The sequence below is a fragment of the Sciurus vulgaris genome, assembly GCF_902686455.1.
Source record: "Sciurus vulgaris genome assembly, chromosome: 12".
NCBI lineage: Eukaryota > Metazoa > Chordata > Mammalia > Rodentia > Sciuridae > Sciurus > Sciurus vulgaris.
The window spans coordinates 99524598-99542772 of NC_136473.1; the positions used below are offsets into that span (position 1 = coordinate 99524598).

The 18175-nt window shown below is 44.2% G+C and overlaps 1 protein-coding gene across 2 annotated transcripts; it reads left to right on the forward strand.

Moving 5' to 3' along the window:
* Positions 1-3910: 3910 nt before the first annotated feature.
* RNASEL (ribonuclease L) lies at positions 3911-17943 on the forward strand. Of its 2 annotated transcripts, XM_079107539.1 has the most exons (8): positions 3911-4050; positions 5691-7360; positions 9542-9627; positions 10819-11024; positions 11346-11478; positions 14548-14681; positions 15192-15239; positions 15982-16110. In XM_079107539.1, the coding sequence occupies exons 2-7, from the start codon at positions 5875-5877 to the stop codon at positions 15232-15234; spliced, it is 2088 nt and encodes a 695-aa protein (XP_078963665.1). In that variant the 5' UTR covers positions 3911-4050; positions 5691-5874; the 3' UTR covers positions 15235-15239; positions 15982-16110. The 2 variants fall into 2 exon arrangements, with proteins under 2 accessions (XP_078963665.1, XP_078963664.1); XM_079107538.1 differs by lacking the exon at positions 15192-15239 and having other exon boundaries at positions 15982-17943.
* Positions 17944-18175: the final 232 nt, after the last annotated feature.

Consider the following 18175-nt stretch of genomic DNA (forward strand, 5'->3'; position numbering starts at 1 on the left):
ATCCAAATTTGAGAGTCTTTATTAAGCCGGCCGGCTGACTGTCTCACACAATGCCCCAAAAAATGGCTGTTGGGAGAACAGCCCCAAACATAGGGTTGTAGGGGTTCTTATACCAAAAATCACATCAATCATAAGTGTCTGTTGCTATGATGCGAAATTACAAACTAACACATGAGATCATCAACAGAGGGGGAAATGGGTCAAAATGACCCTTACCTAGGTACAAACTGAAGAATGGTTACTAACATCCACACAATCACTGTTCACATGGTACATTGTTTAGGAGCAATAGGAATCAAAAGAGAGCAATTTTTCATTACATAAGAATTGTCATTTTGTATTGCTAAACATGTCATGCTAAGTAACTGATAATGGAGACAGAGGTGGGGTGTTCCCACAGGAGAAGCTAAGCAATTGTTGATGGGTACAGAGGCGGGATGTTCCCATGGGAGAAGTTTATTTCCTACATAACATGGAGTCTCAGAGCAAAATGGAGTCTGTCTGGCCTATAACATTCTCATGGAACCAGATCTGTTGGCCCACCACACTTGGTGATTCCTTCTTTAGAATCTGGATCTTAGAAGCCAGCCCAGGGGCTGGGGTCTCTTTATGGACAGACGGATCTCTTCTCCTGCTGGGGCAGTGGTCAGACTCCTCCTGTCTTGGGCCACCTCCTCCTTGATTCTCCTGGTTCAAGATGGCCTGGGGATTTTCATAGTTCCTACCTCATGCTGACCCACGGGACTGACACTCCTCTGTATCTCCATGTTCTAGCTCCTGCCCTTCCCCGGGCGGGGTACTTACCTCTCCCCTAAGAGTAGGTGCTAGGGGTAGGTGCTAGGTACCTCTCCTTTCATGCTTGCTGGGGGACATGACAACAGCACCTACCCCCAGCAAACCAGGTTTTGAACTAATAAATGGTGATTTCCTCTCTGCTTGACCTTGACCCCGAGTTAAGGGTTTGGTGAAATGTGATAGTTCTCCTCCATTATTCATTGCATTTCTTGTTTTTGCGTTAGTAGTTTAGAGTTTTATTGTATCTCTGCTTTTTCTTATAAGGGTCCCCATATCCTTTCTGGAAGTGGGTTTCTAGAAAACGTCCACTGAATATTTTTCAAACCAGAGTAGCAGCTTACCTCTTAAGAACCAGTTAGCCTGCCAGGGTGGGGCACACTTGCAATCCCAGTGGCTCGGGAGGCTGAGGCAGGAGGATCACAAATTCAAAGCCAGCCTCAGCAATGTAGCGAGGCCCTAAGCAACTTAGTGATATCCTGTCTCAAAATATAAAAAGGGTTGGGGATGTAGCTCAGTGGTTAGGCACCTCTGGATTCAATCCCTGGTACCAAAAACAAGCAAACAAGCAAACAAACAAAAAAACTATCAGAAATACCTATGTGGGGTCTGACCCAGTGCCATTTAAAACTCTCCTCTAGGAAGGAGGTGTCTGGGTAAGGGAAGTAATATTTAGTTTTCCAAAATGATCCATTCAGACCAGTTGAATTTTTTCAAATGGAGCTCATTCCTCATTTTGTAAAATCAATAAACATTTGGAATTATGTCTTAACTCTAAAGATGAGAAGAGAGAAAACAAAAATTAGAAAAATGATCCCAGGAGTGGGCAGCTACCAGCCGTATGTAGAGAATGTCAGCAGCAAGTAGACCAGGTCATCCCTTGACCACGGCGGAATGAAGCAGAAGTAAGGCCACTTCCTGACGAGGGCTGCACAGGAGGCGGATGAGATGGTTGTGCCACTACGGGAGTAACCGGATGTCCTCCTCTCTGGCTCGCGTGAGCTTTTGCTGCTCCTGAGTCGATGCCAACTCTGACTCCCCTGTGCTCTTTGTTTCCTAGACTATGATAATTAAGGCGACAATCATCAAATTGCTCCCTCTTCCTGGCAGCACCCAACTGGGAACATAACCTCAAATCACCCAACACTGCCCAGACCCTGGAACAAGCCCCTGGCTTCCTTTTGCTAAGATGCCCTGTGTTCCTGAGGTGAGTTCTGCCTGGTGGCACAGGTTAGTACACCTGAGTGTTCTCACTACAGGTGTGTTCCTGCACACGTACGTCAACCTGAGTAGAAAGGAAAGCATTCTCCTGGAGTCTGTCAAATCTTCTGCTTAGGAGAGACTAATATCCACCTGGCCTTTCTGCTACTGCCCTGATCTGGACCACTTTGGCTCTCACTGGGTTATGGCAATACCCTCTGCGAAAAGAAAAGCGGCAAATTTAGTGGAGGTTTTTTCTTTTTTTAATTCAAAATTTATTTTGGTATTCCCGCCAAAAGTTGAACCCTGGGGCATTTTACCACTGAGCCTTTATTTTTTATTTTGAAGGCCAGGTCTTACTAAGTTGCTGAGGGCCTTGCTAAGTTGCTGAGACTGGCCTTGAACTTGTGATCTTCCTGCCTGAGGCTCTCAAGTCCCTGGGGTTACAGGCCTGTGCCACCATACCTAGCAATTTAGCAGAGTTTAATTGAGCAAAGAATGACTCATGAATTAGGCAGCCCTGAAAAGCAGAAGAGGTTTAGAGAACTTGAACCTGCAATGTGGTCAGGCAGCATTTATGGACAGAAAATGGGAAGTGAGGTAGAGAGGCAGCTCTATTGGTTATAGCTCGGCCCTTGCCTTATTTGAACCTGGTCTCACGAGGTGGCCACCTGCGGTTCCTGAAGCTCGGCTGCTGATTGGCTGACTCAGCTATTTTTTACAAAAGCACACTGGTAAATTAGGGGTTCAGAGAGTTTGCATACAGTTAGGATGTGGTTCACTGTAGGACTCCCAAATGGAGTCCACATTTGGTTTTTAACACCTCCTGATTTCTCAATATTTACCTTTACTTCCACTTCCCAGGTTCTTCTCAACACAGCACAGAAATGATCCTCTAAAAATATAATTAAGATTATGTTACTCCTCTATGGCAACACTCCAGTGACTGTCATCTTGCTCAGTGTTGAAGCCAGAGTCCTTACCTTGGTCCCCAAGGCCCTACATGACCTGATCCTCCACTTCTTACCTTTTCTCCCTCACTCTGTTCCAACCTCACTGGCCCCTGTGATGCTCCTTGATCATACCAGTCCTGCTCCTGCCTCAGGACCTTTGCACTCACTGATCCCTTTGATTATTGAGCTTTTGCCAAGGGATTTACATAGCATACTTCTGTATTTTCCTCAATTCTGTGCTCAGCTGTCACCTTTTGAATGAGGACCTCCTCAACTCCAAGTAAAAGCATGTTCTCTACTCTGCTATGTTTAACCCTCCTGATTCTACTTTATTGTTCCCTGTAGATTTTCATCATAAAATATATTTATGACTTACTTATTTTGTTCATTGTCTGATATTGTCATTCTCATTACCATTGTTCAGGTAGCAAAGCAGCATGTACAGAGCTGAAGTTTGAGGGCACCGGATGGTAGCAGCCATGATGTCCACCAGGAGTTAGGGACAGTCTGGGACTGCATGTTTCATAACTGAAATCCTAGTAAATGTTGTTTTTTTTTTTTTTTTTTTTTTTCTTTCAATTGTTTATGATCTCCTTCTACAAAGATGCAAGCTCCGTGGAGAACCGCAGGATTGCTGGGCAAAACTCTGTATCCCAAGCGTTTACAGTAATGACTGCCAACAGAGCCAATGCTTGGCAAATAGTAATTAAGTGAGTAAGGGGGTCGGTGTTTATTTTCCCTTCTTTCCCGCTAAGAAGACAAGGGATTTGCACTAACATGGAAAAGACACCAGGGTGACGCATGGAGCCGGCTGCTGCAGCCCACCAGGTTGAGAGGCTGCAAGGTGCGCAGCCGAGTCTGGACATCAACCCAGTCTCCAGCTGTCAGAAGAGCCGTGACTCCTCTCTGGGAGCTTCAAGTGCCCGGGCTGAGCCAACCTGCGCGTGGCTGCCGAGCTCGCCCTCTGCTGTCTCCCTCATTCCTTTCTTGGCTCCGCCCTGAGGGCTGAGGGACGTGCCAAGAGGAAATGTTTTCTCTCGGGGAACAGCCCTCTAGGATTAGTTGCTGCAGAAAGAATGACCGGGGAGGACCCTGAGCGTGGAAGGTAAAATGGGCAGCGGGAGGAGAGCTGAAGGCGCGCGAAGTCACTTTGAAAAACGCTTTGCTCTTTGGGACTGGAGATGGAAGGGGCTGGGGTGGTGGAAGGAGTGGGCAGAGCGGCCCCTCCCAGGAGCCCCGGGGACCTGAGCCCTTTCCTGCAAGCTGTGACAACCCAGCCCCTATTTACTTAAGTCCTCTGTAGATTCTGGGGCTTCTCTGATCACAGGGGAAAATGAAACTGAAAGCAGGACTTTCTTTTCTGTACTCTGTGTTTTGCTCAGGATTTCCTGATTTTCTTTCCTTCTCTGCTCCTTTATGGATTCCAGCTCTCCTCCTATTCGATTGTGACCGGGACCATCTACACTAACTTTGCTTCAAAAATTTCACTGCCGGCTGATCATGTTTAAGTTGCACAACTGATTAGACCTCAAAAGGGTTGGCTCTGAGAATGCTGTAACCAGTGCCGTTAAATTTTCAAACAGAGGCTGACTTGATTGAATGAGATCTTGGGTGTTCAGAGCTGAGCGCAGTTGGACGAAGGTGACAGGCCCGCCACTCTGTTTGTGTAGTACGGATATGCAATGGGTGGGGAGGTTAAGATTCATTACATTTTTTTTTTTCGTAAAGGGACATGATTAACTCTGCAATTCATCGAGTCCTGATATTTGCTACATGCTGAACTTTAATGCACTTTACACACATGACTGTGTTTATTATTGTCCCCATTGGAGGAAGTTGGAACTGAACAATCTCAGATTACACAATCAGGAAGTAACAGTCAAAAGTGATACTACCACGTCCTCAAACTGAGAGCTCACTGGGTCAGAATTCAAGTTCTTTCCACTCCTACTTTGAATTGACACTCAGGTGTACAAAGAGGACATGCACCAAGTCAACCAAGGCAATAAAAGAAATGCAAATAAACAAAAATCATGAAGTACACTTTTCCTATTAAATGAGTTTTTTTTAAGAAACTATCTTTTGTTAGTAAATGCTTATTTAAAAGAAATTTGTTAATATGGATTAAGAATGCTAAATGCAACAAAACTTTTGACCAGTCATGCAGTTCTTTGAAATCTACCATAAGAGCTATCAAAAGTTAATGAGTTAAATGAGCTGAGTTTTTAAAAAATATTTTTAGTTGTAGATGAACACAATACCTTTGTTTTATTTATTTTTATGTAGTACTGAGGATTGAACCAGTGCTTCACATGTACTAGGCAAGCGCTCTATCACTGAGTTACATCCCCAGCCCAAATGACATTCATTCAGAATTATTCAAAATTTTTAATTAAAAAATATTATTTAAAACATTAAAAAAGCAGTCATAGAGAAATGAAACAACTATGATGGCCTATTACATACCACTAAAAATGTTTAAAAAGATTTTGTAACAGGAAATTTTGTATTGTATGGCATTAAATGGAAGGAAGCAGGATGCAAAGTTACTTACCCAGCATGATTATGACTGTGTTTTTTAAAGTCCATAGAAATATAGTAAAATATTATTCATGACTCTCATTTAGATATATACACAATATTCTGTAAGTTAGAAGTTCTGTAATAAGTAAGTAGAGGTGTTTACAACAAGTTGCTAGGAAAACTAATGTCTGTGATTCAAACGTGTTTTCCCTGTTCTGAAAGGACACAGTGCCTCCCTTGTGTCCAGGTGGGCTGTCAAAAGGCTGAGAGCATCGTTCTTCGTGCTGCTGGCTGCAGCCAGGTAATCCCAGTGTTCACGCCAAGCCTGTGATCAAGTCCCAAGGAGAAAAGCTGTCATTTTCTGAAAGAAAACACAAAGAAGTTGCAGCCAGTGGCCTTTACCACCATGGAGACCAAGGATGAAAAGGCCATCCAGGAGGAACCCACGTCCTCCAGCAGTGGGACAGCTGCAGTGGAAGACAAGCTTAAGTTGATTAAAGCTGTTAAAAAGGAAGATGCAGATGTCAGTGAAATCCAGCAGTTGCTGGACAGAGGGGCTGATGTCAACTGCCAGGAAGAGGCGGGCGGCTGGACGTCTTTGCATAATGCAGTCCAATGTGGCAGGGAGGACATTGTGGAACTTCTGCTCCGTTACGGTGCCGACCCTCACCAGAGGAAGCGGAACGGGGCCACTGCCTTCATCATCGCTGGCATCGTGGGAAACGTGGAGCTGCTGCAGCTTTTCCTTTCCAAAGGAGCAGATGTCAACGAGTGTGACTCTAATGGCTTCACAGCGCTCATGGAAGCGGCTGGGCGTGGTCACGTGGAAGCCCTGCGATTCCTTTTTGAGAAGGGAGCCGCGGTGAATTTGCATCGGAACACCAAGGAGCACCAGAAGCGGCTTAGGAAAGGCGGGGCCACGGCGCTCATGGATGCTGCCGAAGGTGGCCACGCAGAGGTCGTGAGGCTTCTCCTCGAGGAGATGGGAGCGGACGTCAAGGCCAGGGACAACATGGGCAGAAATGCCTTGATCCACGCTCTTCAGAGCTCCCCTGATAGCCATGTGGAGGATGTTACCCGCCTTCTGCTGCGTCATGGGGCGGACGTCAACGTGAGAGGAGAGAGAGGGAAGACGCCCCTGATCCTGGCGGTGGAAAAGAAGCACGTTGGTTTGGTACAGATGCTTCTGGAACAGCCGCACATAGAGCTTGATGATACAGACAGCGAGGGCAAAACAGCACTGCTGGTTGCCGTGGAGCTCAAACTGAGAAGGATGGCCGAGCTGCTGTGCCAGAAGGGGGCCAGCACCGACTGCGGGCCGCTGGTGAGGATGGCGAGGCGGTGTTACGACCATTCCCTGGTCAACCTTCTCCACCGATATGGAGCCAAGGAACAGTTCCACCCGCCTGCCGAGGACTGGCAGCCTCAGAGTTCACGCTGGGGGCCAGCCCTGAGAAAGCTCCACGGAATGTACCGCCCTATGATTGGCAGACTCAAGATATTTATGGATGATGACTATAAAATTGCTGACACTTCTGAAGGGGGCATCTACCTGGGTTTCTTTGAGGAGCAAGAGGTGGCTGTGAAGCTCTTCCCGGAGGACAGCGCGCGTGCAGAAAAGGAAGTCTCCTGTCTGCAGAGCTGCCGGGAGAACAGTAACGTGGTGACATTCTACGGGACAGAGAGCAACAAGGGCTGTTTATATGTGTGCGTTGCCCTCTGTGAAGAGACTCTGCAAGAGCACTTGGATGTGCACAGAGGGGAGGCTGTGGAGAACGAGGAAGACGAGTTTGCCCGAAATGTCCTACTACCTATATTTAAGGCTGTTTTTGAACTGCACTCGTTGCATGATTACACGCATCAGGATCTGCAGCCAGGCAACATCCTGATAGGTGAGTCCCTGTCTCAGTCTTCTTGTGTGTTGCTAAGACAGAAGGCCACAGACTGGGTAATTTAATAGAGATTAAGTTCGTGTGGTTCTGGAAGCTAGGAAGTCCATTGGCATCTGGCAAGGAACTTCTTGCTATGCCATTAATGGAGGAAGGCAGAAGGGCAAGAGAGGGCAAGAGAGTGAGAGGAAGCCGAACTTGGTTAACAACAAACCCACTCTTAGCATAACATAATAATGATTTGATAATGGCATTTGCGAAGGTAGATCCCTCATGACATACTCAGCTCCTGAGAATCCCTCGTCTCAACACCAATTATAAACTATGAAAGTCCTAGAAGATAACATAGGAGAAAAATCTAGACACCCTCGGCTTTGGTGATGACTTTTTAGATGCAATATCAAAGGCATGATTTATGAAGGAAAAAAAATGGATAAGCAATAAGAATTAATTGACTTGATTAAAATATAAACATTTCTGCTCTATAAAAGACAGTTCAAGAGGTGGGAAGACAGGTTACAGTCTGGGAGAAAAATAATTGCAAAAGACAGGTCACGTAGAGAATTGTTAGCAAAATATACAAAGGACTCTTAAAATCCAATAAGAAGAAAGAAACAACCTAATACTAGAGGAATGACATGCAGGCTCATTGGTAGCTGTGGGGAGGGCAGATTTCATCCTACTGCCCACTAACTGGTCATTGGTATTTGTGATTTAATTGTAGAAACTAAGCCTAAAAAAATTATAAGCCTTTAATATTATCTGTTGAGTCTAATAGTAAAAGTTCGGGCCGTGTGTTAGAAGAGCGATGAAGTGTTCCAGTTAGGCCCCTTGGGATGCACGTGCAGAAAACTCAACTCCAAGTGACTTCAACAATGAAGGAAGTTATTGGTTCAGTTACTGAAAACCATCCCTGGATTTCCATCCACACCCTGTCTGCCTCTTCGAACTCATGCGAGCTACTTCCTGACCTTGTCCCTGTTCTCTGGACCCTTGGACCTTCTTTCCATCAGATTGGAATTCTCCAGGTTCCTCTCAGTCTTGGGAATTCCGGTCTGGAATTCTACTTAGCTTTTTAGTCTAAGTGTTTCTTCCTTAAGAAAGACATCCCAACACACGCTAATCATGTAGCTTCCCTATGGCTAAAGAGCAACCAACCAACAATGCTCTACATCCAAGACTGTCTTGGCATGGTGTTCCCCTAAATTAAGCCAACCAGCCATAGCCCACCTTGACATTTTAGATAGTTATCACAGAGCATCCTGTATTTGCTAATATTTCCAAAATTGCAACGATTTTCACATTTATTTGTGTACTTACTCATTTAATATCTATCTCCTTGTTTGGAGACAAATCTTAAACTCTTGGATGGTGTTCTCCTTCCCCCATCATTTTGACTCTCAATAAACACATTGAATAATTTAATGAATTCATTTTGGTTAGGCTCTCGATTCCCGCAGTTTGAATGTCTATGTTTGGAATCAAAGGGGTTCTAGAGGCAAGCCATTGCACTGGCCCTCATCTTGCTTGGGGTTACCCAGCCTTCTTTCTCTGACTTCTTCAAGCCAGAAGCAGGGGCCATATCCTGAGGGATAAATCACTACCCTCTTTTTGTCTTGTTCCTGACCCCTCACATTCACCATCCCTCTGTCTGAGGGCTCAGTTGCTTTCTTCTCGGGAAGAAGAACCTGAGGGGACAAGGAATCAGGGACTCATCAAATGCACATCACTGACCCTTGGTAACTGCCTGAATTGTCAGAGTGGGCAGTGAATGATTGGCTTAGTCTGTGGATGGCTCTGCCGAGATGGTCTTGTGTGTAGAGCCTTGCTGGCTGCTGTTTGTTGGTCGTAGGATGGACCCTTAACTCTCTCTCTCCAGCAGCTGCTTTACAAATCTGTGCTGCTTGCCTCAGGAACTGCACAAATGGGAAGCTGATTAAATTTATCTTCATCCTTTCCTACTCTCTGGCCTGGAAAAAATAAAATTATATCCTGCCCCTGGCAGATCCCTAGTAAATCAAATGTTAACTGCACAGGACAGTTTTGGAGGCGTAAATAACATTATTATTTACCTTCTTCAGAGAAGATGGATTATACCTCATGTTACATGTTTATTTAAATCAATTGACTGTTGCATCATGCAGCATGGATATTTTCCATGCGCTTCTTCGTACTGTCCCTTAGATTCCAAGAATGCTGTTCACTTAGCAGATTTTGATCAGAGCATCAAGTGGACTGGAGACCCACAGGAAATCAGGAGAGACCTAGAGGTAATTTCTACAACCCAGTTTTCTTTTTCTTCTTTCTGTTTCCTTGTTTGTTCATTACCTGAGTGCCAATTAGAGGAAGTTACTTTTTAACCAGAAAGGAAAGAACTTTCAAAGTCCCTGACTCCCAACACTCTGTCTTGCTCACTATCCTCCTCGGCAGTCACTGGCACGTTCTCGGGCATCTCCCACAGGGCTTTTGCAGTGCAGAGGAGAGGCGTAATGGTGGGGTCTGTGTGGCACTACCTGTCACTGTGGCCCCTTTCTAGTCTCTTATTATCTCTTTCTCCCTCCCTAGCTAAATAAGTAACTAAATTGAACACGCTATTCCTTTTTTTCTAAATAATTCCAGAAGGTATTTCCAAATATGGCCTCAATTCCTTCAGGAGGGATTTTCTGCCTAAGGATAAGATGAACGAGACTTCTTTTCCCACTCTGTTCAAACTCAAGTGCTCAGCTCCAAAGAACGTCAGCTATTGAGGCGCCAAGAAAATTCCAGGAAGGAATGGGGTCCATCCCCAACTGGAAAGAGACAAAACTTGGCCTAAAACTTCAATTCCCTGACATAACTGTTGCTCCTGACAGGACATGGAGCCTGGCCCTGCAGACCTAAGCCTCTGGTGGATCTGGCTCCTGTGGGGCAGTTCTTTTCTGGAGAGTAGCCACTGGGCCCTTCACCCATGTGTCTGGCCTCTTGGTTCAGCAGCTGCAGATGTCAGCTCCTCCCATGACTGGTGCCTAGTGCAGGGGTCCTAGGCTGGCCTCCTTCTCTGCCTCTTCTCCCTGCCATGGTCTAACCCCTGGACTGCACTGTGCTGTTTCTCCCTGGACAGTCTCTCTCATCTGCTGCCTTATGTAGGCCTGGACCCAAGATCCCAGATCCCAGCCAGTCCCTCAGTATTTACCTTGTTTAAAACCTTCTCCCTTCTCTAATTTTTCTATATTCCATCAGTTCCTTTGACACCCAGTTCCAGCCTTACCTCCTCCATGTAACACCCCCTGAAAACTGTACCCTGGGATTACCTTTTAAACTGTGTGGACTGTACACTGCTTTGAAGAATTCCATGCATGAATCTGTGTCTTCTTTCCCTAACAAGCCTGAAGGCTCCTTCCAGCACACACTATCCAAGCTTACCAAAATCAAGAAGAGGTTCTTCATAAGACCCTTTGACTTGATTTGTGGTTTTTGTGTAGGCTCTTGGACGGCTGGTCCTCTATGTGGTAAAGAAAGGAGAAACTCCTTTTGAGGAGCTGAAGGCTCAAAGCAATGAAAAGGTGGTTGAACTTTCTCCAGATGAAGAAATTAAGGACCTCATCGATCACCTGTTCTGTCCTTGGGAAACCGTGAAGGACCATCTGGGTGACCTTCTGGGTCATCCTTTCTTTTGGACCTGGGAGAAGTAAGTGGAACTCAAGTGTGACTCTCAGGCCTCAGAATGGAGAGGGTGGGGTGGTACTGGCAGGGGTCAGGGCCAGGAATCGGCAAATCCAGACTGTTCTCTCTGCTTGGCATATACAGCTGTGTGACCTTAGTAAGGCGATTTAACCTCCTTTATTCTGGTTTCCTCTTCTGAAGAATAGGGGGAAGAAAGAGCTGCCTCTTCTATCATGCAGAATTTTAAAAGCTTTATTGTCTTTATTAAAATCCAAAATCTAACAGTTTTCTCTTCCTGCAAATGATGGGAAGAATGGAATGACCATGATGATTTTGTCCTTCTTAGACGCTATAGGGCACTTCGGGATGTGGGAAATGAATCTGATATCAAACGTGGAAAAACTAAAAGTGAGATCCTCAAACGACTAAAACCTGGGTCATCTGAACCTCCCAGAAGTTTTGACCAGTGGACATCTAAGGTATGAACAATTTCTGTGGTGCAGGTGTTATTTGGGGATGAAACCATGTGATATTTTATGTTAGGTTTTTTTTTTTTTTTTTTTTTTTTAATACCAACCAGGAAGTGAAAGGGTGATCCTCCCTCCCTCCCTCTCCATCTAAGCCCCCCATCTCATCCCCGGCTCTTTCAGGTCTCTGCTCCCACTTTCAGAGACAAGCCTGTGACAGACTCCTGTTCCAGCCTTGGGATGACCTTGACCCAGCCCAGGAATCTTTCTCTCAAGCCTGACCAAGGACCTATTACCATAGTGACAGCATGGCTGATTGAACAGAGCCTAACAGAGACTGATAGAGCAGACACTCTCCATGGGACACTTCCGCCCTGGGAGGCGGCTGCCTCCTCTGCCTATGAACACCTAGCTGTGGGCATCCACATACAGACCCACATGCTGCCCGAAGAAGCACACTACACAGAAAAGATGATCTTTCAAATTCTCCCTCTTCAAGAAAATCTGCTTGATTTGAACTAAGTATAGTGAGCTCTACAGAATCCATCAGCATCTCAATCTGGCCTTTAGCATCAGAACTTTCATTAGGGTGAATTAACAAACATCTATCATATAGGCCAAGGCAGACGAAGCTGGGCAGACAAAGCAGAATATGCCCAGTCCTTGTGGGGCTGGATTCCTGCAGAAATAATGCTGTGTGACGTGGGCCGGGTGCCCCACAGACTGAGAGATCCATACTCAGGCCTTCAACTAAAACCAGCAGCTTCCCTGCCCCAGGCCTCTGCTTCCCCCATACTCTTTGCTTCTGGTTCTCTTTTTGCTTTTCTGCCCTCGCTTGTCTCTAGACTACATCTTGCACTCGTAATGACTAGCTTAGCATCTGCTTTCTTTGCTAGTCTCTAAGTTCCACCATGTCTGCTGTCTCACTCGCCTGAAGTAGGTCCGACATGACTCTTTGCTAAATGAACATCGGTAAAACTTCATCTCAATCTTGTGGAAACAGAGACATTTGAAACTGGAACAGATGACAGGGACAGTTGACGATTATGTAGCTCTTGACTACTATGTGGTGGCCATAGTTCTCAGGGCTTGAAGTCACCATGTTTAATCTTTAGAAGAGCTGTGGTAATAATCTGTTTTGCAGATAGGGAAGCCGAGGTATAGCCAAATGGTCTTTCAAAGGCAGAACCAGGAAGGGTGCAGCAGGTTCGAAGCTGGGAAAAATGACTGCGGAGGTGGAGTGCTGCAGACACTTTGACCCACGTGCTGGGATGCCATCAACTCCACCAACTCCTTTAATCGTGGAGGAAAGCGAGGCCCAGAGGTGGTAGCTAAAGTCCCTGGGCTGGGGCAGCGAGAGATTGGCAAAGCTGGGAAGAAACACCTGTTCCTTTTTTTCCTAAATGCATTGGTTCTTTTCCCTAAATTTTATTGACTTATATTGAATTTTGATTGAGTTCAAGTCTTGCCTTGTCATTCCCATTTCATTTATTTGTTTATTGGTACATTACAGTTATACGTAATAGTGGGACTCATTGTTACATTTTCCTACGTGCACGTAACATGATTCATTCAATTTTGTTCCTGAGTACCTCCTCTTTCCCTACCCTTCTCCCCACCTTGGTCCCCTTCCTCTACTGGTATCATTCCCATTTTCATGAGATTATCTCTCTCTTTTTCTTCCTTTCCCTCTCTAGCATTCATATAAGAGAAAACATACAACCCTTGACTTTCTGAGTCTGGCTGATTTCACTTAACGTAATGGTCTCTAGTTCCATCCATTTTTCCTGCAAATGACATAAATTCATTCTTTATGGCTGAGTAAAACTCCATTGTGTATATATGCCACATTTTCATTGTTCATCTGTTGAGAAGCACCTAGCCCTGTTCCATTCCTAGTCTTTGAGGAAATTCCATACTGATTTCCATTGGAGTTGCATTAATTTACAATGCCAACAAAATTGTATATAATTGCTCTCCCCCACCACATCCTCTCCAGCATTTATTATTTGCATTCTTGATTACTGCTATTCTGACTGGTGTTAGATGGAATTTCAGTGTAGTCTTGATTTGCATTTCCCTGATTGCTAAAGATGTTGAACATTTTTTTTTCATATATTTGTTGACCATTTGTATTTCACCTTTTGAAAGGTGTCTAGTTCTTTTGCTCATTTATCGATTGGGTTATTATTATTATTATTTTGTTGTTAAGCTTTTTGAATTCTTTATATACTTAGGCTTTCACTTTCTTATTGATTTGCATGACTTGCTCATTTTCGTGGTCACATGGTTGTTTTCAAGAGCACATGTCTAGTGCCCAAGTTTTCCAGACCTTCTACTGCATGTGTTTCCCAGCCTATCCACACCACCACCCTACCCTGCTCAGCATTCTCTCCAATACTCCCCACGGAGAGCACTTGGGCACTCTTGGCAGGGTCCCCTTAGGGTTGGTCCAATCACCAGTGGCTCCTCTTAAGTGACTCTAGCTTCATGGTTGTTTCAACTTCTTCTCTTACCCCAAACTCTTTCCAAATGTGGGGATACCTACCGGGTGGCAGACATGAATATGAAGATGTAATTTTGGGACACTAGAGGCAAAGAGAAGTCTCAGAAATATACTTTAAAAAAACAGACAAAAAAACAACCATGCTAGCTTTGGATGTGGCCGCCAGGCCTGCTCTCCATCTGAGCAAGCCTCTTCAAGGAGGAAATGTAATCAAGTGTGAATTTGGAGGGACAGCCACAGGATAAAAATGTGCATAGTTTAATGAGCAGATTTCCTACTGTAGTAGTCAAAGATGTTTTTAACCATGTTTTAATGTATTTAACTTCTTATGAAAACAATTCACTTGGAAAATTTAGGCACAAATTTAAAGTCACTTCTAATCTGCCATCCAAACAACTACATTTGACATTTTGGTGTAAAGCATTTACTTGCATTCTTTTCTTTATATTAATTTGTGTTAGCAATGAGTAAAAGGCACCATATATTCAAATGTATATTTTGCCTTATGGTATTAACATGTCATCAGAATTTATTTGGGTCACCACTACATTTTTGTGTAATGTTTCATTTTTTAGATTGATGAACACGTTATGAAAGCCATGAATAAGTTCTATGAAAAAAAAGGCAATTTCTACAAGGACACTGTGGGTGATCTGCTGAAGTTCATTCGGAATATGGGAGAACACATTAACGAGGAAAAAAACAAATGGTAAGTTTTTTTGGTTTTCCATTCTTGTGGATCATAAGTGAAATGAGAGCAACTGGCAGGGAGGGTCCTGCAGCGCTGTGACCCTGCTGCTGGAGAGCGAGCAGTTCCGGATGGAGCTGCCCAGGTGTCTGCTGTCAGGTACGGGACCTTGAAGCAGTATCACTGTCAGACTACACCTGTGTGGAGGAAGGTTTCTGTGGAAGCCATGGAGCCCTCGGACAAGTGTCTGTTGAGAGCAATGGCTGGGGAAAAGAGGATCAGCTCAGCGGGGAGCTCCAAAGAAGTGTATAAGCTTCTGGTGGCTCATCCAAACTGCCCCCCGAGCTTGCATGGATGTGCTGAAGGACAGACCAAAAGACCCGAGGAAGAGCAAAGCAGCCCAGCAAAGGGCACCTGAATTCCCTGCTTTTACCAAACCACTAAATTACCATTTTTCCTCTTGTTGATAGTTTTGTCCATAAATTGAAGTTTCTGGTTCGTCCATTGACAACTGTTTTCATGTGATATTAGGCTCATTTTGGAGAGAAGAAAGGTTGCAGTGTTTACAAGGTAGTTTTGGTAAGAAATGAGTTTATTTCAGATCTGTGGTGCATGGTTATACATTCCTAAATTATGGTTAACTAAAGTCTCTAGTCATTTCTGTAAAGAGCAATGTGTCATTAAACACCTATTTATCAGAAAAAAAAATCCAATTCTAAATTCATATCTGCATGGAAAGAGGGAAATTTATTTTGATAAATGCAATTCCTCTGCTCTATTGGGAAAAGGGAGATCACTGTGGTCTTTTATCTTCCATCTTAGCTTTTGCTGCACCTCAATGAACAGAAACTAGTGACTTCTTATGTGACTAACACAGGGGATGGGACAACTGGAAAAAGTGAATGAAGAGTTATAAAAGCCTATCAAAAGTTCCATGTTAGTTAAATCAGTTTTTTTTTTTGTTTTTGTTTTTTTTTTTTTTTTTTGTTGTTTTTTGCAAAAAACATTAGCTGCAAACTCATGTGCATACACAAAACCTTGCAGTTCAGGGATCTTTCAGATTTGGGGATTGTACATAAGGGATTGTGAAATTGTATCATTTCCATTTTATGAATGAAAAAAACTGAGGTTCAGAAAGATCAAATGGCTAAAGTTTGCACAGTTACTAAGGAGTCAGGACATGAGTCTGGCTCTGTCACTTTCCCAAGTCCTTCATTCTGCTGTGGAAATTAAGAGAGCAGAGAGTCTCCTGGGCCATATGCTGTGAAGTGCTGAAGTAGATCTCGGCCTAGCATACCAAACCCCTTGTGTTTCATTTCAGGATGAAGAAGAAAATTGGAGATCCTGCCTGTTATTTTCAGAAGACATTTCCAGATCTGGTCATCTACGTCTATAGGAAGTTACAGGACACAGAATACAGAAAACATTTTCCTCAGACCCACAACCCAACCAAGCCTCAGTGTGACAGAGGTGGCCGCAGGGAGGCTGGCCAGCCCTGAGGGCTGAGTCTTTCAAGTTCAAGGAGCCACTTACGAGCTGTGTGGTTCTTGGCAATCACAACTCTCTGAGCCTCTTAGCTATCCCGGTTGCTTGTGAGGGATGAGTTGGACAGCAGTGTGTCAGTTTCTGGCACAGGCATGCCACACATTGGTAACAAAAGCAGTGTATGTCCAGACGACACTAGTCCATTATAGTGGGCGAAGCTTATTGGCAGGGACTGGGAGAGCATCCTGGTAAGTTTCCTCTTGTCTACTTCAACAAAGGAGTGAATGCCAAGATCTCTCGGGCCACGTGTTTTACGATGATTATTCATTTAATTCTCTCAATGACCTCACATAATAGTAACCAGAATTTTTTATCCCCATCGGAGGACCTGAGGCTCAGAGTAGCTCAGACTTGCCTGAGATCATACAACCTGCACAGAGCAATGCATAACTGAGTGTGTTGTTATCATTACCTCTTACTTGGGTACTTTTAAAACTTAATTAGCAGCCCAGGGCTTCCTTGGATGAGACCCTAAAGGAATATGCCAAAGGAATCCCGGAGGCTCATTCATTCACTAACGTGTGTACGTCTAGGTACTAGTTGTGTGAATTCATTCCTATAAGCACTTGCACTGGTGTTCCATGACCTCGAGGTAGTAGCTCTCAACTGGGGGCAATTTTGCTCCTCAAGGGGCATTTGTCTGTGGCTGAAGAAGTCTTTGGTGTCACAGCACTGGGAGAGAATGACACTACTGGCATTTAGTAGGTAGAGGCCAGGGGTGCTGCCAAACATTCTTTGATGCACAAGACAACGTGCCCCCTACTCCCTTATGAAATACCCAGATCCCATTGTCAGCGGTACTGGGATGGAGAAATCCTGTCCTAAGGGGCTGAGACCCTTCTGAACCAGCTAGGGAGCGACTGGGGATTTCTTTTCTTGCTGCTAGGTCTGTAATGGAGCAGCTCCTTCTGCCATCAGCCCCTCAGGAAGTCCCCCTCCACCCCCACCCCATGCCCCACTCCCTGCTCAACACATGCTTCCCTCCACCCAGTAGCTTGGATTTCCCCACTGGAATTGAAGTTCCTGAGGGCCAATGACTATCTATTTTGGAATTTGCGTCTTCACTGCTTAACAAAATAGCTGTCTCATGGTAATGCTCGATAAATAGCCGTTGAATAATTACTATTTATTATTGATCATGTACAAAGAAGGAGCCACCTTTGTACATGAATAATAATGCTACTTTACATGTTTTAGGTGCTTTCTAATTTATTCATATCTCATTAGATTATCTCATTTGGTTTTCAAAATAATCTTGTCAAGTAAGCATTGAAATCCTTGTTTTGCTGATGGGGACTCCAGGGTTAGAAATACTTGGATGCACTCTAGGACATAACCAGGGAGTTGCCACTGGCTTTGAATAGATTTTCTGGCACTAAGTCTGGTGTTTGTTCCACTTACCATCATGGTGGCTAAGTTAAGACCGAGCTTTGGAATGGGAATATGATAGTATCTTAGGCTCTTTGTGTAAAGGAGGCGTTCAGTGCTGGATAAATTGCTGTACTGAAGAGAGGTAAGATATGCTAGAAGAAACAACTGAAGGACTTTTTAAAAATGAAGGTCTTATGAGCAGCAAGATTGCTTTAGTTTTCAAAATTAAGTATTGGTTTTCTAATATATAGTGAATATTTGAATATGTCCGTCAAAATGCCCGTATGTGAAAGGTACTCAATAAAATTTTGAATCATCTTATTAAATTTGATTTTCTTTGAGTGACACTTCTACTTTGGAGACTACTAAATAAGCAATTCCAGAACGTTTTAAGGAAGGACATCTTATTCTTTAAAAATGTGAAAAGGAGCCTATTTTCAGGCCTCCAGTAATTCTGGAACAATGTAGGTCCTGGGTGTTTTCATGCGGAGAAAAGGAAAGAATTAGTAATTTTACCCTCTACTTATACTCTCCGAGATTTTTCTATTGATGCTCTGCAAATATTTCCTGTTCAGTTGTCATTACCACAACCAATTTTA

Bases quoted from the DNA above. Each gene is read 5' to 3' on its own strand.
- RNASEL (XM_079107538.1), top strand. From the start codon at position 5,875: ATGGAGACCAAGGATGAAAAGGCCATCCAGGAGGAACCCACGTCCTCC. The intron at 9,628-10,818 runs GTAATTTCTACA...GTTTTTGTGTAG, and splicing joins AAATCAGGAGAGACCTAGAG to GCTCTTGGACGGCTGGTCCT. The intron at 11,025-11,345 runs GTAAGTGGAACT...TGTCCTTCTTAG, and splicing joins TTCTTTTGGACCTGGGAGAA to ACGCTATAGGGCACTTCGGG.